Here is a 20,698-nt window from a genome sequence, read left to right as displayed (position 1 = left end):
TTAAAACAAGTACTGTTCGGCTCGGAGGCAGAATAAATATGTTCGGGGAGGGTGCCATGTCTTCCTATATACTTTAACACTATGAACTCCATCTCAGTCAAAAAATCACAAAAATACTTAATTTCGAGGAAAATTCAAAACGAAAAGTCCTATTAAAATGGCAAATTCAAAAGCTCAAACACATCAGATGAATGATAACATCTGTCATATTTCTCGCCAAAGTAGATTTATATGTTAAATTAAATCGTTAGTTTTCTCTATTGAATTGCTTAATATTTTTCATGACGGAGCCTTTAATAGATAGATATAAGAAGATGTGGTAATGCGTCATATATGAAGTATATTGGTTTAAACATTGCTGAATGCCATACGTTTTCCTATAATTGCTTACACTCACTTCATTGGAAATTTGGCGGATATCTGTCTTATTGGCAATCATACCACATCTCCTTTATCTTTATATTCATGTTCAATCGCATTAACATGTTCTCGTTATGAGTCCACATTTAAATGTGCCACTGGAGTTTAAGCATTATCTTAAATGTTTTATTGAGGGGAGAAAGAAAGCAAATGGATGTCTATAAGGCGAAAGCAGTCTGACTATGCCATGGCAAAAATGAAAAACGACGAAATGATAAACAAAACTTTCTGTAGACAAAACACAATAAAGAAAACTAAAAACTAAGCAACAACAACCCCATCAAAAACAGGGAGTTATCTCAAGTGGTACCGAATGAATTGTTAAGTTACGTTTTATAAAAAGGGGGTTTCATGTGATAAAATTAGATGAAATGCAGAGCTGTTAATATGTTAACTATTAAAAGGATAATATGATAAAATTGAGAATGGAAATGGGGAATGTGTCAAAGAGACAACAACCCGACCAAATAAAAAACAACAGCAGAGGGTCACCAACAGGTCTTCAATGTAGCGAAAAATTCCCGCACCCGGAGGCTTCCTTCAGCTGGCCCCTAAACAAATATATACTAGTGATAATGAACGCCATACTAATTTCCAAATTGTACACAAGAAACTAAAATTAAAATAATACAAGACTAACAAAGGCCAGAGGCTCCTGACTTGGGACAGGCGCAAAAATGCGGCGGGGTTAAACATGTTTGTGAGATCTCAACCCTCCCCCTATACCTCTAACCAATGTAGTAAAGTAAACGCATAACAATACGCACATTAAAATTCAGTTCAAGAGAAATCCGAGTCTGATGTCAGAAAATGTAACTAAAGAAAATAAACAAAATGACAATAATACATAAATAACAACAGACTACTAGCAGTTAACTGACATGCCAGATCCAGAATTCAATTAAACTAACTGAAAGATTATGATTTCATCATATGAACATCAGGTACAATCCGTCCCGTTAGGGGTTTAGTATCATACCATCATAACATATATGAGAAGAACATAACCCGTGTCATGCCAACAACTGTTTTTAGAATAAATGTGTTTAGTTCCGATGCAAAGCCTTATCAGTGACTCAATATTAACGCCAAAATATGCAATCTTTAATGACTTGACAACAGTATCGTAATTATATCCCTTCTTAATAAGTCTATTCAAAGGGTTTGTAAGTTTCTGAGGTGAATACTGACACCTTTGTGCTTTATAAAGAATATTACCATAAAAAATTGGATGTGAAATACCTGAACGTATTAGAAGTCTGCATGTTGAGCTATATTTACGAATGATGTCTTCATACCGATGATAAAATTTAGTAAATGTTTTGACTAGTTTGTGATATCGAAAACCCTGGTGTAATAATTTTTCAGTAATACATAAATTTCTCTCGTTAAAATCTAAAACATTGTTACATACACGAGCGAATCGTACAAGTTGAGATATATAAACACCATAAGATGGTGACAAGGGAACGTCACCATCTAAAAACGGATAATTAACGATAGGAAATGAAAAATCATCCCTTTCATCATAAATTTTAGTATTCAGCTTTCCATTAGTGATATAGATATCAAGATCAAGAAAAGGGCAGTGGTCATTGTTAGTATTAGCTTTATTTAAAGTAAGTTCAACAGGATAAATTTCATTAATATACATACTGAAGTCGTCATTATTGAGAGCCAAAATATCATCCAAATATCTAAAAGTATTATTAAATTTGTTTATCAGATGTTGTTTCGATGGGTCTTTGCTTATTTTTGTCATAAATTGTAACTCCTAACAATACAAAAACAGGTCCGCAATAAGTGGTGCACAGTTAGTCCCCATTGGAATTCCAATAATCTGACGATATACAGAATCCCCAAAGCGAACAAAAATGTTATCTAGTAAAAATTCAAGGGCATATATAGTATCAAAGCATGTCCAATTAACATAGTTTTTTTGTTTATTGCTACTAAAAAATGACCTAAAAGAGTTTGAACATATTATATATTCACATTCTGATTTTTTGAATGCCCATTTAATTAGGTGTGTGTATTTTTTCTTAATGAGAATGTGAGGCAATGTGGTATACAGGGTAGAAAAATCAAAACTTTGAACAGATTCAAAATCACCAATATAAGCATGCAATTTATCAAGTACTTCCAACGAGTTCTTGACACTCCAAAAGTTATTTATTCCACTATTTTCGAAGGCCTTATTTGAACAATTTATTATCAGGTTTTTAATTGTACCAAGTGTGCTGGTAAGAAGAATAGACAATTTAGTAGTTGAACAATGAACTTGTTTGTAGACTCTGTGAGGATAATGATATGTTGTTTCATTTATTGTATCGATACATTTGTTAAGAGTATTCCCATTTCAGATTAAATTCTGTTCGGTAGTGATGTTGCCCTTAATTTTGAGTCTAATAATTTGGTATAGTATTTAATAACCTTGTACGTGTACAGTTAATGTGAATCTAATTAAAGTTCAAATTCTATGTCCATGAGATACAACTATTGATAGATATTTTATATATATTAATCTTAATTCGCAAATAAATATACAAATTCAATAAATAATATTCTTTGGTCTTAGATGCGTGATTGTTTTATTTGTTGTACTTGGCTTTGAACTAGCTGTAAGTACTTGTGCGTACTCTCAGATCTGTAATAAGTGTCTTTTTGCAAAACCCATACCCCATAGTCAGATATAAAAGGCCCCGAAATGACAAATGTTAAGCAATTTAAAGGAGAAAACTAACGGCCTAATGTATGTACACGTACACAAAATAAACAAAAAACAAATATGTAACACATCAACAAACGACAACCACTGAATTACAGGCTCCTGACTTGGAACAGCCACATACATACAGAACGTGGCGGGGTTAAACATGTCAGCGGGATCCCCCCTACAACATAAGAACGAACTTAAAAATCATTTGAAAAAGGCTCAAGATGGATACAAATAGATATGCATGTAACAAAATCATCACAGTGACTGCATAATTTTATAAAAACTTTTTCGAGGACATTGCCTCCATTTAGGCCTGTAATAATAATAGCGATTTTGTTTTCGAACATACATTTTATAAAAAAAAAAAAAAAATTCTAACTACAATTAAAACTCTATAATATTAAAAATTTTCTAATTAAGTTTCATCCCCTTCTGGCTTTCAACTGAAACATAAAGAGGAAATGAGCCATATTTTTTTTATTTTAGCCTATTGAGCAATCGCTGTAATTTGAAAGGTCAATTACGGGAAAGGTAGCAAATTCCGTATGAGTTGAAAATTTGGTATTTTTTACGCAAAGGCGACACGATATGTCTAAAAGTGACAGATACACGAATTTCTGACAAAACATCTTGTATTTATGGATGTACGACAAAACGAAGGTGTTTTATTGTCACTGGCGATCATAATTCATGATTTATGGTAACGACCCGGCCATCGTTGAAGAAAGTCATAAATCTCTTTTTTTTCTGTAAAAACACAACTTTTGTTTTAATAATTAATTTGACTTGCATGATCATCTCACCTCGTAAATCAGAATATATATAATCCGGGTTCTTTATTTCTATGTTTAATCACAATTAGATATATTGTGATATATCAATTGCATCATAGTTGCCCTTTTGTGACCCCCATTATGACAAGGACCAATTAAACGGTCCAAGACACTAAATACTGGCTATCAATCCTTTCGGAACAACTTTCTAGGATTGTTGCCACTTATTGTGAATTCAGCAACGACATGGATCGGCCACCGGCGCGGGTCGCCAAGGCAACTTCTGCAGGTTCAGAATCTTGGATATTTGTAAACACTATGCCTTTGATGAAGTAAGTTGTAATATTTAAAACTTGAATGAACTTGCACGTGCTTTTATTTGGATATATATTTTAAATAGTATAAATAGATGCAGAAATGAAATCATGCCTCAATATCTGGAGATACTGATATTAAAGAGTTTTTCGGGTCATACTTCCATTTAAAATTAAGTAAATAATTATCACTGAACTAATTCGATACCAGAGTTCAAAGATATAATTGTTTATTTGAAAAGCGCATGGATTCGTTATTCAAGTACTTCAATGTTCAAATATAAACTAATTTGAAGTCGTGCGTGAATTTAAATGTTGCAATATTTTAAAACATGCTTTTATTTAGTAAACTTCATTGAAGTATAAATTCCTAAAAGGTATAAAAACTATAAGCAAATCGAATAATCTTGTAACCAGTACAGTTCTTTTAACCTAATGACTCCTTTCTCGACAATTTGTTTTAAAATGAGATATTGTTAATGTGAGTAGAAGAAGAAAAATTGGGCATAAGTCAATGAAGCAGCAATAAAATAACACAAAAACACAAAACAATTATAAGTTTTGAATTCTTTTTAAGGTTACTACGCTGAAACAAACGAAGCTTCGTTGTATGTCCAATGAATCAACAGTATCGCGCAATTTCGATTTTTAAAAAAGATTGACCATAAACATATTATTTTTAAATGGAACTTTCTTAGGATACTTTAATTCGAATCAACATTTGTTTATGTTCAGTTTGTTTATTTAAATATTTTCTTTCTTTGTCTTGTTTTTCTCTGACGGACGTTCTTCGCGGGTTTTAGGTACACACGTTTATCACTTCAGCTTTTTTAACAGTCTGTTAACATTGTAAACTAATGACAGACTATATCTGTATTCTTCCCGTAAACATTTCTTATCATCATCATGAGTGTTATATATGTGTCCTACATTTTTTAGATCTACTTCAACTTAACTATATATATTTAATATGTTGTTTTTTTAGTTTTTCGTTTGCATGCATTTTTTTTTCTACATGTAAAAGTAAAATTACGTGTTTTTGTATGAAAACAGTGTTGAAACACTAACTTACACTTTTTTGTAACAGGTTTCTAAAGTCTTGGTTTTTATTTGTTGTTGAGTTGGATTGGCGGATTCAGGGGTTGGAACCTCCTCCCCCCCCCCCATTTTTTGTTATTAATTATGAAACAATTCCTAACCCCCTCCTTTTCATAAAGGCTGGATCTAGCTTGAGTTACTGCCTCATTGACGCATACCAAACATGTCTTTTATTATAACAAAATAGAGGTTTTAAGACACGGTAACTGTTTGTGCTTTTAATAAGTTTTGCAACTATATACTCAATGTATTTCCCTGGGAAATAGTAAGTAATTTTTTTTAGATTATCGAAATGTTTCAAAATGATGAATCCTAGACAGGTCAAAACTTCTCCATGTCTATACAAATCTTATTGAAAGAGTAAACTTTTGCAAATTTTCTTTGCGAAACCAACTTGAATGGGACTTGCTCAAAATAATGGTCCGATCCCGTGCTGTACACCATTCACTTTTAGAGATGCTGGAAATCTCGTGTTTAGAGTCTTTATAAAAATCGTACACCAAAATTTATTGTGATTGGTTTAAGCTTAAAGCAATAGAAATTAACCAAACGTTAGTTTCATTTTGGGATACAACTGCATTTTGAAAAAACCTTTCGGAAATTACTTATCAAATATGGATACATATATGACTATATTTGTACTTTTTGTCAGACGTATTAAGGATTAAATGAGTTTCTATTTTCTGCTTTTTTATGTCAATTCTATCAAGTTCTATGTTAATTTCGATAGTGCTAAATATAGATCGGTAGATCTAAACACGCCGAACCCTATTTGGTTTATTCTCGAAATAGTTATAAAACAACTTTAATGTGCGAGGTTTTCCGAGCATTTATTAATAATTTTCTAAATCAAAACTATTCAGAGCGGTTTTAAAATATTATAATCTATTTTTCAATTGATTTGATGCAAAAAGTTCGTGTGCACTTTGCCGAATAGATATGACAAGCATATAGCTGACTATACGATATGGGCTTTGCTCATTGTTGAAGGCCGTACGGTGACCTTTAGGTGTTAATTTCTGTGTCATGTTGGTCTCTTGTGGAGAGATGTCTCATTGGCAATCATACCATATCTTCCTTTTTTATATGTAGCTTGCTGTTCGGTGTGAGCCAAGGCTCCGTGTTGTAGACTGTACTGTGACCTATAATGTTTTCTTTCTTTTACAAATTGTGATTAGGATGTAGAAATGTCTCATTGGCGCTAATACCACATATTCTTATATCTATACCTAAGCGAAGAGTGGTTTATCGAAATTGTCTAATCCAGTTTAAATTGCTTTCAGATTTAGGGAAACAAGAAAATCGAAACACATTAAATCTTAAAGTGGGTATACAAATGACTTTAAAAAGGTATAGTTTATTTTTGTTGACCTCTCGCAAGGATTTTAAAAAAAGTCACCCTTCCCCCAATACACCTTATCGCTATTTGTCCGCCATTACTGGATATTACACAGGTTCCCCTAAAAAATTTGACTTCACAAAACAAAATATCTGACGCCACAATGGAAAAGTGATTGTTGTATGCGTCAAAAGTTCAAGCGGCCGGGTCAGCCGGGATTAGCGATAAGGTGTATCTCCTCAAAATGTTTCTGTTTCTATAACAAAACCTGGAACTTCAATCAGCATCACTCAATGAAAACTCGAACATCTTCTCGCAATCAATTTTGTAACCATGCCAAGCTTGAACTATGCGAGCGTCCCAATTTTTTTAATACTTCGTATTGCGAAAAGAAGCTTCTTCACCTAGCTTCATGCATGCTCCCTCCGAAAGGATTTATGTCAATTTTATTGTTCTTAATCATATGTGGTTTAAGAACTGACAAGATTTTCAGATTCCGTGTTCTATGCATATCTACACATGTATTTTGCCTTTGATATTACAACTTATTTTTATTCTATTTGACAATCTCCTTTATGATTCAACATGCCACTCCGTTGTTTGTAGCTTAAGAGACAAATAAATAATGTTAATTACATTTCTAAAAATAAGAAAAAAAACATTAATAGGACAAAGTGTCAGTTGTTGCGGAAAATGATGCGAGGTTTTTATCCCTTCGCACACGAACAAAAATGTCTTTATTCATAATGAATGGTAATGACATGTTTTATCTCTATAATATATTTTTATGACAACCAAAAATAAGTTTTTATGGACCACAAGATTTTACAAGGCATGTGAACAAATTAGGTCAAGGCATTTATATTGCATAATTTAGAGCACTGAGCATACATAGTTTGTGTGTTTTTGATGGTAAATAAGTTTCCCCCATAGTTTGTGTGTTTTTGATGGTAAATAAGTTTCCCCCTTGGGATAAAACTTTTTTATTGACTTTAATCAAAAAAAGGAAAATTTCAAAGACAAACAGAATCAAGAATTAATTTTTTAATCAGTATATTTATTTGTTAACACTTTTCCCGAAAACATGCTATTTGCCTAATTTCTTTCTAAAATAACTGTCTTCCCCAAGAAAGGAGTAGGTTCAGTAAGACCCCTTTTTGGCCCCAAAATATAGCAGTTTTACAAAATTATGAAATTGTTATCTTTTAGCTATTTATTGGAAAGTAGAATGCTTCTGCTATATAGCTATAGGCTGTTTTTGACAATTCAATGTACATATATCGGGTACTAGCATCGTTAAGTCATGCTAAATAACTGAAATCTTCACAATTTTAGCATTTTAGTTAAATTTTAGACGGTTTCCGTCTGAAATGAAAGTGGCCGCATTCGTGTCCATTCATAATATTGAAATGTAAGTTGTATTTGATGATAATACATAACATATATAACTAAAAGGTTGAGTATGAACACGGATGCGGCCACTTTAATTTTTTACCAAAACCATCCGAAAAGTGACGTTTTTTGGCATATTTGCTAGATTTTTCATATTTAAGCTTGAATCGGAGCGTTTTTAATGACTAAATCAGTTAAAAACTTTCACAAAAACTAATAAAATCAATTGAAATAGACACTGAAGTGTTTAAAAAGTGTCCAAAATCTTTCGTCAGATGAACCTGAAATTTGAGGCCAAAATCGGCCCTTACCGGACCTATTCCTTTATGATTCAAACAATTTATGTAAAAATAAGTCACCCCCTTTTTCCATTCAGGATGAAAATTCAATGCCGATTCAATTAAGCAAAAACGTATAGTGCTGTATATCTTTGTGTGATGAATCATGGTTCTGATTGCTATCTGCAAAGGCATATTAACTATTGGACCAAATTTCAGTGTTTTCATGATAACGTAAAACATACATGTACATGTACATGTATCTTGTCTCGCCACGGGATCTTTTTATGACCGCGCCCATTGCCTCAAAACGTACCCTTGGTATTACCTTTTCGTTATCATATTTGACGTTTTACAGAATATTTCACGACTTGCAACAGATTTTCGTATCCAATTATAAACTTTTGCCTGAACAACTTGTTGCGAGAAAGGGGAATAATTCAATTTAGTTAGAATTATGGTATATTATTCTTAATTTACTTATATATGGCTAATGCATTGCCTGACGGATTCAGGATTTGAGGTCAGAAGGGAGGGGCATAATTGTCCCTCATATTGAAAATGTGACCTGTGTGTTTCAATAAAAGAAATTTAAGAAGCAATTAATTAATATCATACAGGATAACATTTTAGTCCTGAAGCAAGTATTAAGTATGAAGTTAGTTTAAACAATATTTTATTTTTCAAAAGTGCACAAAATACAATTGTACAATAGAAATACTGGGATTCGGAAACAAGAAGAACTTATATCAATCCGTCTCCCTTTAAAAAAAAATGACAAAATTAGGAACATAGTATAAGAAACTCGTATAATATAATTTTCAATTCACATTACGTGTTTATTAGATAACCAATTTATATAATAAAATTAAAGCACATAACAATATTTATCATATAATGTCACTGTTTTTTGTGTATTGCACCTAATCAGGTGACATTGAAAACCGGTTTCACGACCTCTATAACAGGTTAATTATCATTTGTAAACATTCCGGACCCCAGTTATTGCGTTTGATTAACGTATATATTACGTTATTGTTACATTGATGCATAACTTTTCACGTGTATTTCCCCACCTTGTACTTACAATTTGACAGAAAAGAGACATAACTTGAGCATAAAAAGGTTCCCATGAGAAAGGCCGTAAATCAGTCGTAAACCTGTTGTCGTTATGGGACATGTATTGACACTTTCTATATGTCAATTAAAAATTGATGAGCAATTATAACACAAAATGTCATGGTCAACAGAGCACATGGCACCGTTAGAGTTCATATATAGTTAATAAATATAATTGAATGAGCATTAATTTTAGATATTTATGGGGGTTGTACGCGGGTTAATTTAAAATATATGTGCATAGACGACAGGAAATATGTACGAAGCAAAATGACTGTCCACAAATATCAGTGATTTGAAAAAAAAAGCTAAACATGGTACATGTAACAACCAAAACAACAGCAATATATTTCATTCAAAATCAAGGACCCATTAGGAACATTTTAACATACACGAGAGTCCTTTTTGAAAAACACATTGAATTCTTTTAATGTCGCCTGGGACATAAATATTGCTCATTTTTCAGGGACATCTAATTGCATGAACGATTTCGTTGATTGGTTAGTGTTCCTCAATTATTATTCGTCTGTTTAGTGTTCTGTGTACTGCTCACGGTTTGTCTGTTCCCCCTTTTTCACCATGGTGAGGTTTTTTTTTCGAGCATTCTTGTTTACTACCCACTTGATACCTTCTTTCTGTCCGGTACAGAAGATCGCATTATCTGAAGGAGATTCATTTTTCAAAAGTTTTGACAGTCTTGACATTTCTAGCACTTCGGTGTTGACATGAATATCAATTATATGGTAATTTTTATAAATTTCCTGTTATATTACTTTGAATTTTTCGAAATACTAAGGTTTTTCTTATCCCAGGTATACTTTTTGGAATTTTGGGTCCTCAATGCGCTTCAACTTTTTACTTGTTTGGCTATATAACTATTTTGATCTGAGCGTCACTGAAGAGTCTTATGGAGACGAAACGCGCGTCTGGCGTATTAAATTATAATCCTGGTACCTTTGATAACTATTCTAAAAATGATTCAGTTTATGAAAAAAAATTCATGAGTATTGTTTAATAATGACAGACAACACCCTGGTTAAAACGGAAAAATGGCGAAAATATAACTTAAGCATGTGTGTGTTCTTTTAAAAAAATATTTAGCAATGAAATACTGAAATACTGAACACGTACATAAATGATGTGAAACTTTCCCAGTATTTCGAAGATGTAATTGTTTAATCACATTACAAAATTGAGAATGGAAATGGGGAATGTGTCAAAGTGACAACACCCCGTCCATAGAACAGACAACAGCAGAAGGTCATCAATAGGTCTTCAATGTAGCGAGAAACTCCCGGCGCACCCGGAGGCGTCCTTCAGCTCCAACGGTTTATACAGATTGTTGACAACCGCCATTTTGATATATTTAGTACCAATGCTACATTCTGGATTTATCATATACGTGACGTTCTACGTCTATATTTATCACTGAAACATATTTAATTAATGAAAGTTATAGTAATATTCGACAAGTGGAAATAATCACAATCTTGACCCTTTATATTTTTAGCAATTTTACATGTCGCCTCAGGCTGTAGATTTCTTTCAGGTTTTTTTTCTTTTCCCTTTATATCACAAATTGAAAGATGTTTACATATATAGCCATAACGGAATGCTGCATGGTAGCACAGAACTGTCCAAAGAAAATTAAATGTTCAACCTTCGTCCACCGTATATCAGTCCGTCTGTCATCTACTGCTCTTTGGTTTCAAGATCCTATTCAAATGTACATGAAGGTTTTTTCTGATCAACATAAAATCATTAGATGATTTATATTATCAGGTGTTGAATGCAAACAATGTACGATGGAGGAGATTTTATATCTGGTCAGTTTGTATCTCATCCTTTTTGTATATTTAAGCAAATAAAATATATTTTTAACTAAACAATTTCCCATTTCTATTGATGTCAGTAGTGCGCCATCGTCGTTACCGGATTTAAAGAGGATATTGCAAAACAAATTATCGGACGATTTCAAAAATCAGAAAAATCTTTAAAATCAGAGGAATATTTTTAGAGGGGGGCTTGTGAAAATATCACACAATAAGTATTGTTACCAGAATCGTTTCTTTATCTAGTATCAGATTAATATTAAATAGTTATGGAGGTTACCACCCATACAACCCTCTGATGAGTTCGACTTGTATACGGCATTTTAAATGAAACATATAGTTGAACAAATACTCTTCAATTTTGTACTTGCTTGGCTTTATAACTATTTTGATCTGAGCGTCACTGGAGAGTTTTATGTAGACGAAACGTGCGTCTGGCGTATTAGATTATAAGCCTGGTACCTTTAATAACCAAAACAAGTTCTATGTTAGAATGTCTAATATATTTTACAATTTTTTACTTTCAGACATTTTCTACTAGTTTTTATTTTCTTATCAACCATATCATGTGCCAATGCCAGAGGTCGAATGATTGAACCATGTCAAAGGTCATCACTATGGCGAAAAGGTTACAGTTCACCAGTAAATCAAGATGATGATGGCCTTAACTGTGGCGGATACTGGGTAAGATATATATTTAAAGTCCATTATGGTATCAACACAGTTCCACAACTTTTTATAATTTCGTGCGTCCGACTTTCTATTGTTAACCTTCATGGGGAAAGCTTAGAACCCAAATGCAAACTATTGTTGTATCTTCCCTTTCAAAACATTTTTTTCCAGGAAATATCATAAAACAACTTAATGAAGATTGAAAACATGTTACTCCCTTTCCCCAAAAAATGAATATTAATTTCAGGTGGCTAAGAGGCGGAATTTCGCCTTTCAAAACACCAAGAAAATTAACAGAAAAAAAGGAAAATATATATAATTTTGACAAACCATTTTTCACTGGCTGTCAGACAAGTTTTATACGTTTGTTTACCGACAATTGAGGAAAAGAATACACATTTCTTCAGCATTTGACATCTTAATTTTTAAACTATATTGTTGTCATATATAATATTTGACGTGATCTGGGGTGCGCCCAGGGGGGACTGCTACTATTCATATATAATAGTACATAATAAAAATGATGGTGATAAGATGTACGAAGTATTAGATACACCATATCCCGAAGGCATATGTAATGTATAATTCTTCTACAGTATATAAATTCGAAATGTCATCTTTTTTAGAAGATACATGTATACGTGATAAAATACGCAATACACAACAATTGTTCAAAATAAAGTTTATTTCTTACTGGTCGTATTGTAATAGTTCACGAAGTTAAAGTCCAAAGTATCTGTGAGACACATCACAATGACTCATGTCCAACCAGGAACCTCTTAAAAGTCACGTGTTAAGCACTTTCAGATCATTTGTTTGACCATGTCGTGGACTGAAAACGACCTCCCTAAATCGAGCTACGACGGGATTTATGAGTGTTTATAGCAGGTTTTCCATGTTAGATCGAGTTCGACAAAACATCTTAAAGCAAACAGGAACAATATAAACCCGTCACGTCTCCCTTTCAGAAACTGTTTTGCGTTATTTGAATATGTTCAAAAACAAATTTCAACTATATAAGTATCTGAAAGTATTTCTTGTGTAAGTGATTTGTTAAATGTTTTATCCCTTTAAAAGAAGAGAAAGAAGATGTAGTATCTATTAATGACAAAAAAGAACAGTTCATGCACAGCAAAAAAACACAAATAGCAAAGCAACAACGCGTGTATTGCTGGTCTTCATCAAAAAGTCGCAATGACGCTTTCTACACGGAGACTATGCGGTATAGGTTTTCCTCATTGTTGAAGGCCGTACAGTGACCTATATAGTTGTTAATTTTTGTGTCATTTGGTCTCTTGTGAATATTTGTCTCTTTGACAATCATACCACATCTTCTTTCTATCACTGGTTTAGTGAAATTCTTTGCAAACTGACTATCACAGCACAACTGTAGTTTGAAGAATAAAGTCATCAGTAACTAAGAATCAAAAAATCTGTTTTAAAGATTTTCAACACTTCGTTATCGTTTTCGTACGGTATGTATAAGATAAGATGTTTCTTAATCAAAATTTGTTGATAAAAAAAAGCAGAAACAATTAAACTAGATAACTAACCTTTGTATGACCTTTATGCTTATTGTATTGATAATGATATTAATTATGACATTTTTTTAATTTCAGCACCAGTGGCAAGAAAACAAAGGTCAATGTGGAGTCTGTGGCGACCCATGGGATTCAAATCCCCGCCCCAATGAAATTGGTGGGAAATATTTTAATGGACTCATTGCTAGAACTTATCATACAGATGATTCTCACATTAATATTGAAATAGAAGTTGAGAAGAACAAACACGGATATTTTGAATTCCGACTTTGTCCTGAAGTTTCTGATAATAATCCAGTATCACAGGAATGTTTAGATCGTTTTCCATTAGAAATAGTTGGACATGGACAACGCTTCTATCCTTCTAGTGCCAGAAATGTGTATTTACAAATTACAATGCCAAAGGGCGTGGTGTGTGAAAGATGTGTTCTTCAATGGAAATGGCATACAGGTAACACATTATTTTGAATATCATATTTTGAATGAACATTCATATATTGAAACCTCCCGAATGATAACGGGTGAAACGATTCGTTTGATGTGTTTTATCATTCGATTTTGCCATTTGATTAGGGGCTTTGAATTTTCCTCAGAGTGTAGTATATTTGTGATTTTACTTTCTGGCTGTGTGAGATGTACAAGTTTGTAGCCACGTCCGGTCAGAATGGTGACGTTAAATGCGATGCCTCTAGTAAAGGGAGTGACACGTTCAGAACCCTTGCAATAACTCTTTAAGGGCTCTGTAGGTGGCATAATTTCTATCCTTATCCAATATATCCTTATGTTCCATTGGCAGTTCAAATTTCCCCGAACTTCATCCCGAATGGCCTCTATTACAAGACCTACCTTTTATATTCAATGTTAACGTGTTCTCGTCCTGAACATGCATGAAATCGTTGCCACTGGTCGTTAAGCAACCAACTACCAATCAATCAGACATAGATTGAAGACCTATTGGTGACCTTCTGCTGTTGTCTGTTCTATGGTCGGGTTGTTGTCTCTTTGACACATTCCCCATTTCCATTCTCAATTTTATTGAGACATTCACATTTGCTCAGTTATTCTTTTTTTTTTAAATCATTCAAATTAAATACCTCGCTTGCCTGCTACTTAGAATTCTATAAGTTATAATAGTTAGAATAAGAAGTCATTACAAATGTAAATGAATAATTAATAGATACATAACATCATAGTTAAAGTGGAGCTAACGAAAGGCTTGTTACCCTGACACATTTCTCATTACCATTCTCAATTTTATTATTGTTTTTATTTTATTTTTTTGTGATTCTCATTGCCGAACACGCGTACTTGAACGATGAGTAACACGAATAGACACATTTACCATAAAATCATACTAAATGCCAATACAAGAATTTCTATGATTCGACATAATAAACCCATTACCGTTTTATGAGAGCTAACATTCACACTTATTATTCAAATAAAAGGATATTTTTCTACAAAAAAGGACAAGGTCTACTTATATGTCACGAATTCACTGTGTGCAAGGTTACATATTGTCATTTAGAATACTATTAAGAATTCCAAAACAACATAATTGTTCCACACTGAAATGAAAATAACAGCACTGACTTGTTAACTATGTAATGAAAAAAAAAACCATGTGCAGTATCCATCTATGAAACAAAATCAATACATGGAAAGAAAAAAACACAAAAAAGCAAAGGAACATCACCCTGTTTTGCTGTTGTTCAGATCAAAGTCACAACGAGGCTTTCAACACGGTGCAAAAAAAAACACAACATCTCTCCTCACTGTAAGTTTAAGACGGACACTTGCACCGATCTGAACGGAATTCTTTTCAAAATGCCTTTTTGTTTCAAAAAAGAACATACTGGAAAGTAGTACATATTTAATTTCTGTTGTAATGCACAGTTTTGTTGGTGATTCTTGTTGTCATATTTATGTCCTGATGATTTTATTCTACTCAACGACCCAGAAAAGTAAAATAACGTAGAAATACCATGAATTAATTAAACATCTATTGTCTTTTTTAGCTCTCCACTGGGGGAAATGTGCAAATGGAAGCAGTCAAGTCGGCTGTGGAGACCAAACTGAAATATATAACTGTGCTGACATTTCTATTTTACCAAGGGGATATAACTCACTCAAAAATACTCTTAATGAAGTGACAAACGAATTCAGTATTCCAACAATACAAGCCGAGTCTCAATCCTTATATGGAGTTCCGGTATCAATTGCAAATTTAGTCACCGAGACGAAGTCGAATTTACAAATGGAGACCAATAATATTGTTGTTGATTCTGTCAATGTATTACCCGCAAATACGAAACGAATCGATACAAGTTCGTTAGGTAACAAGGAAGTTGTTACAAAAGACGTCATTAATCTTCCTTATATTGGGATGACAACTTCCGTTCAAAATAATGACCAATCAAATGCCGTATTGCCAACACAGGATCCCGGTACTTTACATGGCAATGCCCAAGTAATTGAACTGTCACGTGCTAAAAGAAACGTTAACTCAACATTATCTAGCAATCAAGTGGTACCAGCCGCTGAAAATCCGAGTGCTACCGGAAGTCTAAGCACATCAATTGCAGGAGGTAAAACTTCTGCTACAGGAGGCCAGGATGTCACTAAAACAACTGTAAACGGTCACCAGTCAGCGCCGTCATTGTCTTTATCATTACCCCCTGCGCCTGAATCCCAATCGCCAGTTCAAGGTCAGGAATGGAAAGTTATAAACGTAAACCAGTCTCCTGACCAGAAGCAACCACCAACCGTTCCGGAAACTAACACACAACCGACTTCTCAGTTTGATCTAAACAATATAGCATTTGCCAATGCTGTAAATGATTTCACATCGGGTACATTGTTGTCACATCATATAACAGATAGTATTGGTAATTTGGCGAATCCTGGTAAATACAATCCTTCCATGTCACAGTTTACAGGAATGATGCAGCCAACTGCCTACCCTACTATGGATTATTCTACATACAACCAACAATATCAGGGCTTAGAGGGAATGTCTATGTTTGATCATGGCATCGTTAGTGGTTTTGTTGACACGACCAGCAATGTTGCTTCCTGGGTTGAACAAACAGCTGACACAACATCAACAGCTGCTGTGAGTACTACCAAAGCACCTAGCACTACAACTAGTGTTCAACCGCAGCCAAAGCAAGAGAAAATAGTCGAACTTCGTCTATCAGGGGCGGGGACAAATCAAGTCAAAACAGTCGAACCTCGTCTATCAGGTCTCTCAGGGACGAATACATGGTCTCTCCAATCTATGTTTGAGCCTTTACCACCTACGACAACGCAAGGTCCATGGGTGGAAGCAAATCCTACTTGGGTCACAGTAGCACCAAGTGATCAGCTGCTGACACAACCAGTCATGCTACATGGAACAAAACAATTTAACAATCAAGGCATCATGGGTAATAGCGGTTTGTGGACACAATTGTCAGGAATGGCAACGCCAGGTTATTATGACTGGGCTGAAATACCTTTCACAGACGGCACAACAACACGAACAACACCAAGTACAACAGATGCCAAGACAACAACCCAGACATCAACAACTTCCCAAGCACCTGTTGAATCTACAAAGCTAGGAGGAGCAGTAACAAAGCCTGTCAAAGTTACAACTACAGCTGTACCTACAACCACCGAACGATTGTCAACTCATCGACCAGTCCTTGGATCCGCAGTTGACAGTATTCAACAAAATTCATACGGTGCAGTAGTTGAAGATCTTTCATCGACAACTGTAAAGGCTGTAGTTACGGACGGAACAACAATTAATGCTGCACAGATTGTCACAGAACCACCAACAACTAAAACAAAACCGACGCTACAACAAACTATGATAACAACTGGTGTAACTACAGGTACAACAAAACAATCTGTTGTTATAAACGCACCACAACAAGTTCCTAAATTGGTTGAAAACGTTGCACCAGGATCATATAATGGGTTCAAGGAGAACTTAGACCAGAAAATAACCGTTGATACCGTTGTCAAACAGGGTAAAGATAGTGCCCAAGGAATTAAAAATGAAATACAAGCAACGATAAAAGAACAGTCTGTCAAACTTCCACGCGCTTCTCTTGGAATGCAAGCGAAATCACAAGTCTTAATTGAAAATATGATGTTGACTATGGCTGATTTAATGCAAAAGATTAAAAATAGTCCACAGTTACAACCTGGTGTGTCATCTGTCAAAACAACAATAAGAAGGATTCAACAGAACGTGGATAGAAACATACCAGCAACTCCTTCAGCAGCTAGTCACGTCAAGGAGTTAAAAATGGTGGATGTTGTAAAAACAGCAAAATTAGCACCACCACCAACTACAATCACGTCAACTACCAGAAAAACAACGACGACAACCACGCCGAAACCTGCACCTTCAACTGTTCGAACACCACCACCACCCACGACGACAGTTCCACCACCACCACCAACGACGACAACAATACCGACGACCACGACAATACCGACAACAACAACAATACCAACTACAACGACCACTGAACCGACAACAACCGACCCACCAGTTGTTGATGCAGTGGGCGGGGCCTCAATGAGTTTCTTCAATCACATGTATAATTCTCAAACGACAGGAACACCCAATGTATGGAACAATGTACCTCCTACGACAGTTTCACCTATAACATGGAATGATGCAGTCGGTTCGTCATCCCTGATAAATTCCGGAAGTGGAACTGGTTTAATGACTGATGTACCAGCAACCCAGAACTCTCCATCAATGAACCAGAACTTTGTAGATTTAATGGCGACTTTAACTTCACAAAACACAGCTATGCAATCTGGTGGTTTTACCAATCAACAAATTGCTGACATAATAAATCAACAATCTTCCTCTGCAAATAACATACAAGGCGGAAGTTTAGGTTCAGCTAGTGGAACTGTAGAAATCGCTACACCTATTGCAAATACAGTAGAAATACAACAAACATACCAAGATACACCAATTGCAAATACAGTAGAAATACAACAAACATACCAAGATGTTGTAAGCTCTGCTAATAACCAAAAGTTTACAGACAATACTCTTAATACTTTCAATGCACCTCCACAGACAGAACAAACATTTCAAAATCAAATGAAGATGACAACTAAACCTCGAACCATCCAGGAAATGGCTGCTGGGGGAATGGTAAACGTTGACTGGGATGCTTTACAGGGAAAGGGACCAACGGCCAAAACAGCAAATCAGCCTATGACTGGAATGGAGGCGCTTATTCAGTTAATGAAACAGCAAGGTTATATACAACCACCACCTGCTGCAACGCCAGCGCCACCCACAACGACGACAACTCCAATACCAACCACGACCACTCCTATGCCTACGACAACTACCCCACCGGCTCCTACTCCACCGCCAATAATTTACTATGCTGAAGATTTATCCCCACGGGATGTGGATCCTATATCAAGGGCTGTTATGTTGAAAATGATTAAATCTATGGCTCCAACTAAGCAAGATTTGTTTACAGTTTTATATACAACTGGTCCTGATTTGATAAACTCAATGGGAATTAATCCTAAACATATACGTGGCTCTGTCCATGTTGCTTTGATGAACATTTTCCCTGAGCTTCGCAGACCTTTAGGTTTACCGCCACCTAGACGAAGACCAAGGTATCAACAGCCTTATGGCACCAATCAAGGACAATACGCACAAAACACTGCACAAGGTGCCGGACAAGTTCAATACGGACACACTGCTACCTCAGGTCACGCACAGTATTCACATACTGCTACGACAGGCCAAGGACAACATCCACAAGCTACTTCTACAGGTCAAGGACAATATTCACAAGCTGCTTCTACAGGTCAAGGACAGTATCCTCAAGCCGTTTCTACAGGTCAAGGACAGTACCCACAAGCCGCTTCCACAGGTCAAGGCCAATACCCACAAGCTGCTTCTACAAGTCAGGGACAATACCCACAAGTCGCTGCTACGGGTCAAGCACAGTATTCACATACTGCTACTACAGGTCAAGGCCAAAACCCACAAGCCGCTTCCACAGGTCAAGAACAATACCCACAAGCTGCTACTTTAGGTCAAGGTCAATACCCACAAGCCGGTACCACAGGACAAGAACAATACCCACAAGCTGGTTATTTAAGTCAAGGACAAACCGGTTATTCGATGACACAACCACAAGTCTCCTTACAAGGAGCGGCATCTGCATATAATAGACCTCCACGTCCTACTATTGATCCAATTCAGAGAGCAATGGAAGCAGCAATGACAAAACAAGTTCTTCAGATGCTTGGTTTAGTTCCGGAACCTCCAGATGTACCTCCAGGTGGTCGTAGAGGGGGACGTGGTCGCGGCCTTGGAGCTGGAATGGATCCAGCAGCAGGTGGAGCTGCTGGTGCCTATCAGGATCCGTATGCCCAACCATATGCCGCTGATCCATATGCCCGTCCTTATGGAGCAGGTCCTGCTGATCCATGGCGTCCAAGGGGTCCACAAACTATGACTCCGGAATGGGCTGGAGTTCTTGGTGTAGGCCCTGAACCGGGAGATGTCCCACCAGGAGGAGCAGCAGGTGGAGCCGGAGCAGGGGGAGCAGGAGCAGGAGGACCGATGGCACCTGGAGGACGACGCGCTCAAATGATGGACCAAATGATTGAAATGATGGGCTTATAAGGTTGAAAATGTTAAGTCAACAGTACAAGTACAAGTACGATGAGGGGGTTGGAATTGTTCCGGAAATCCGTGTGTCAGGAACAAAAGATTTTTAAATCCTTACTGATATATGCATCAATTGTAAGAATCTAGTATGAAATAGCAGAAATATTTTTTTCTAAAATTTAATATAAGTACATTTTATTTTCAAATCTTTTAATGTATGATGTTTTTTTGGTTAGTCAAAAATGTGACCAAATTACAATAAACATCATTTCAACAGTGTCATAGTCGACATTTTGTGCGACCGAAGATTTGTTAAGTTTTTTTTCAAAGATTTTAGATCTCCATATCGATATCATAAAAATCTTTAATTTTCGTTTACCATTTGCAATGAAGATACGTCGTCACTTTTAGATTTCGACAGGGCATACAGATTCGAAAATATATATGCTCAGTAACTAAAATTAAGGAAAGGGTTTCTTTTTTTGTATCTGAAACCAATAAATGAAGCTACTATGTCGTTTCACTATGTTCCCATTA

The 20,698-nt window shown here is 35.3% G+C and overlaps 1 protein-coding gene across 1 annotated transcript; it reads left to right on the top strand.

Annotated features, from left to right (window-relative positions):
- The first annotated feature begins 4,129 nt into the window (after nucleotides 1–4,129).
- LOC139495136 (mucin-2-like) lies at nucleotides 4,130–20,467 on the top strand. Its single transcript, XM_071283299.1, has 4 exons — nucleotides 4,130–4,244; nucleotides 11,812–11,968; nucleotides 13,576–13,948; nucleotides 15,516–20,467. Exons 1-4 carry the CDS (start codon nucleotides 4,159–4,161, stop codon nucleotides 20,174–20,176), a joined length of 5,277 nt encoding a protein of 1,758 aa, XP_071139400.1. The 5' UTR covers nucleotides 4,130–4,158; the 3' UTR covers nucleotides 20,177–20,467.
- The last annotated feature ends 231 nt before the right edge of the window (nucleotides 20,468–20,698 follow it).

This window comes from Mytilus edulis, chromosome 11 (genome assembly GCF_963676685.1).
Source record: "Mytilus edulis chromosome 11, xbMytEdul2.2, whole genome shotgun sequence".
Lineage (NCBI taxonomy): Eukaryota > Metazoa > Mollusca > Bivalvia > Mytilida > Mytilidae > Mytilus > Mytilus edulis.
This window is presented reverse-complemented; position numbering and strand designations above follow the sequence as displayed.

What these genes read in the sequence shown, in the direction of transcription:
- LOC139495136 (XM_071283299.1), top strand. Translation starts at nt 4,159, where the DNA reads ATGGATCGGCCACCGGCGCGGGTCGCCAAGGCAACTTCTGCAGGTTCA. An exon ending in AACACTATGCCTTTGATGAA is followed by an intron (nt 4,245 to 11,811) that starts GTAAGTTGTAAT and finishes TTTTACTTTCAG; the next exon opens with ACATTTTCTACTAGTTTTTA. An exon ending in TTAACTGTGGCGGATACTGG is followed by an intron (nt 11,969 to 13,575) that starts GTAAGATATATA and finishes TTTTAATTTCAG; the next exon opens with CACCAGTGGCAAGAAAACAA.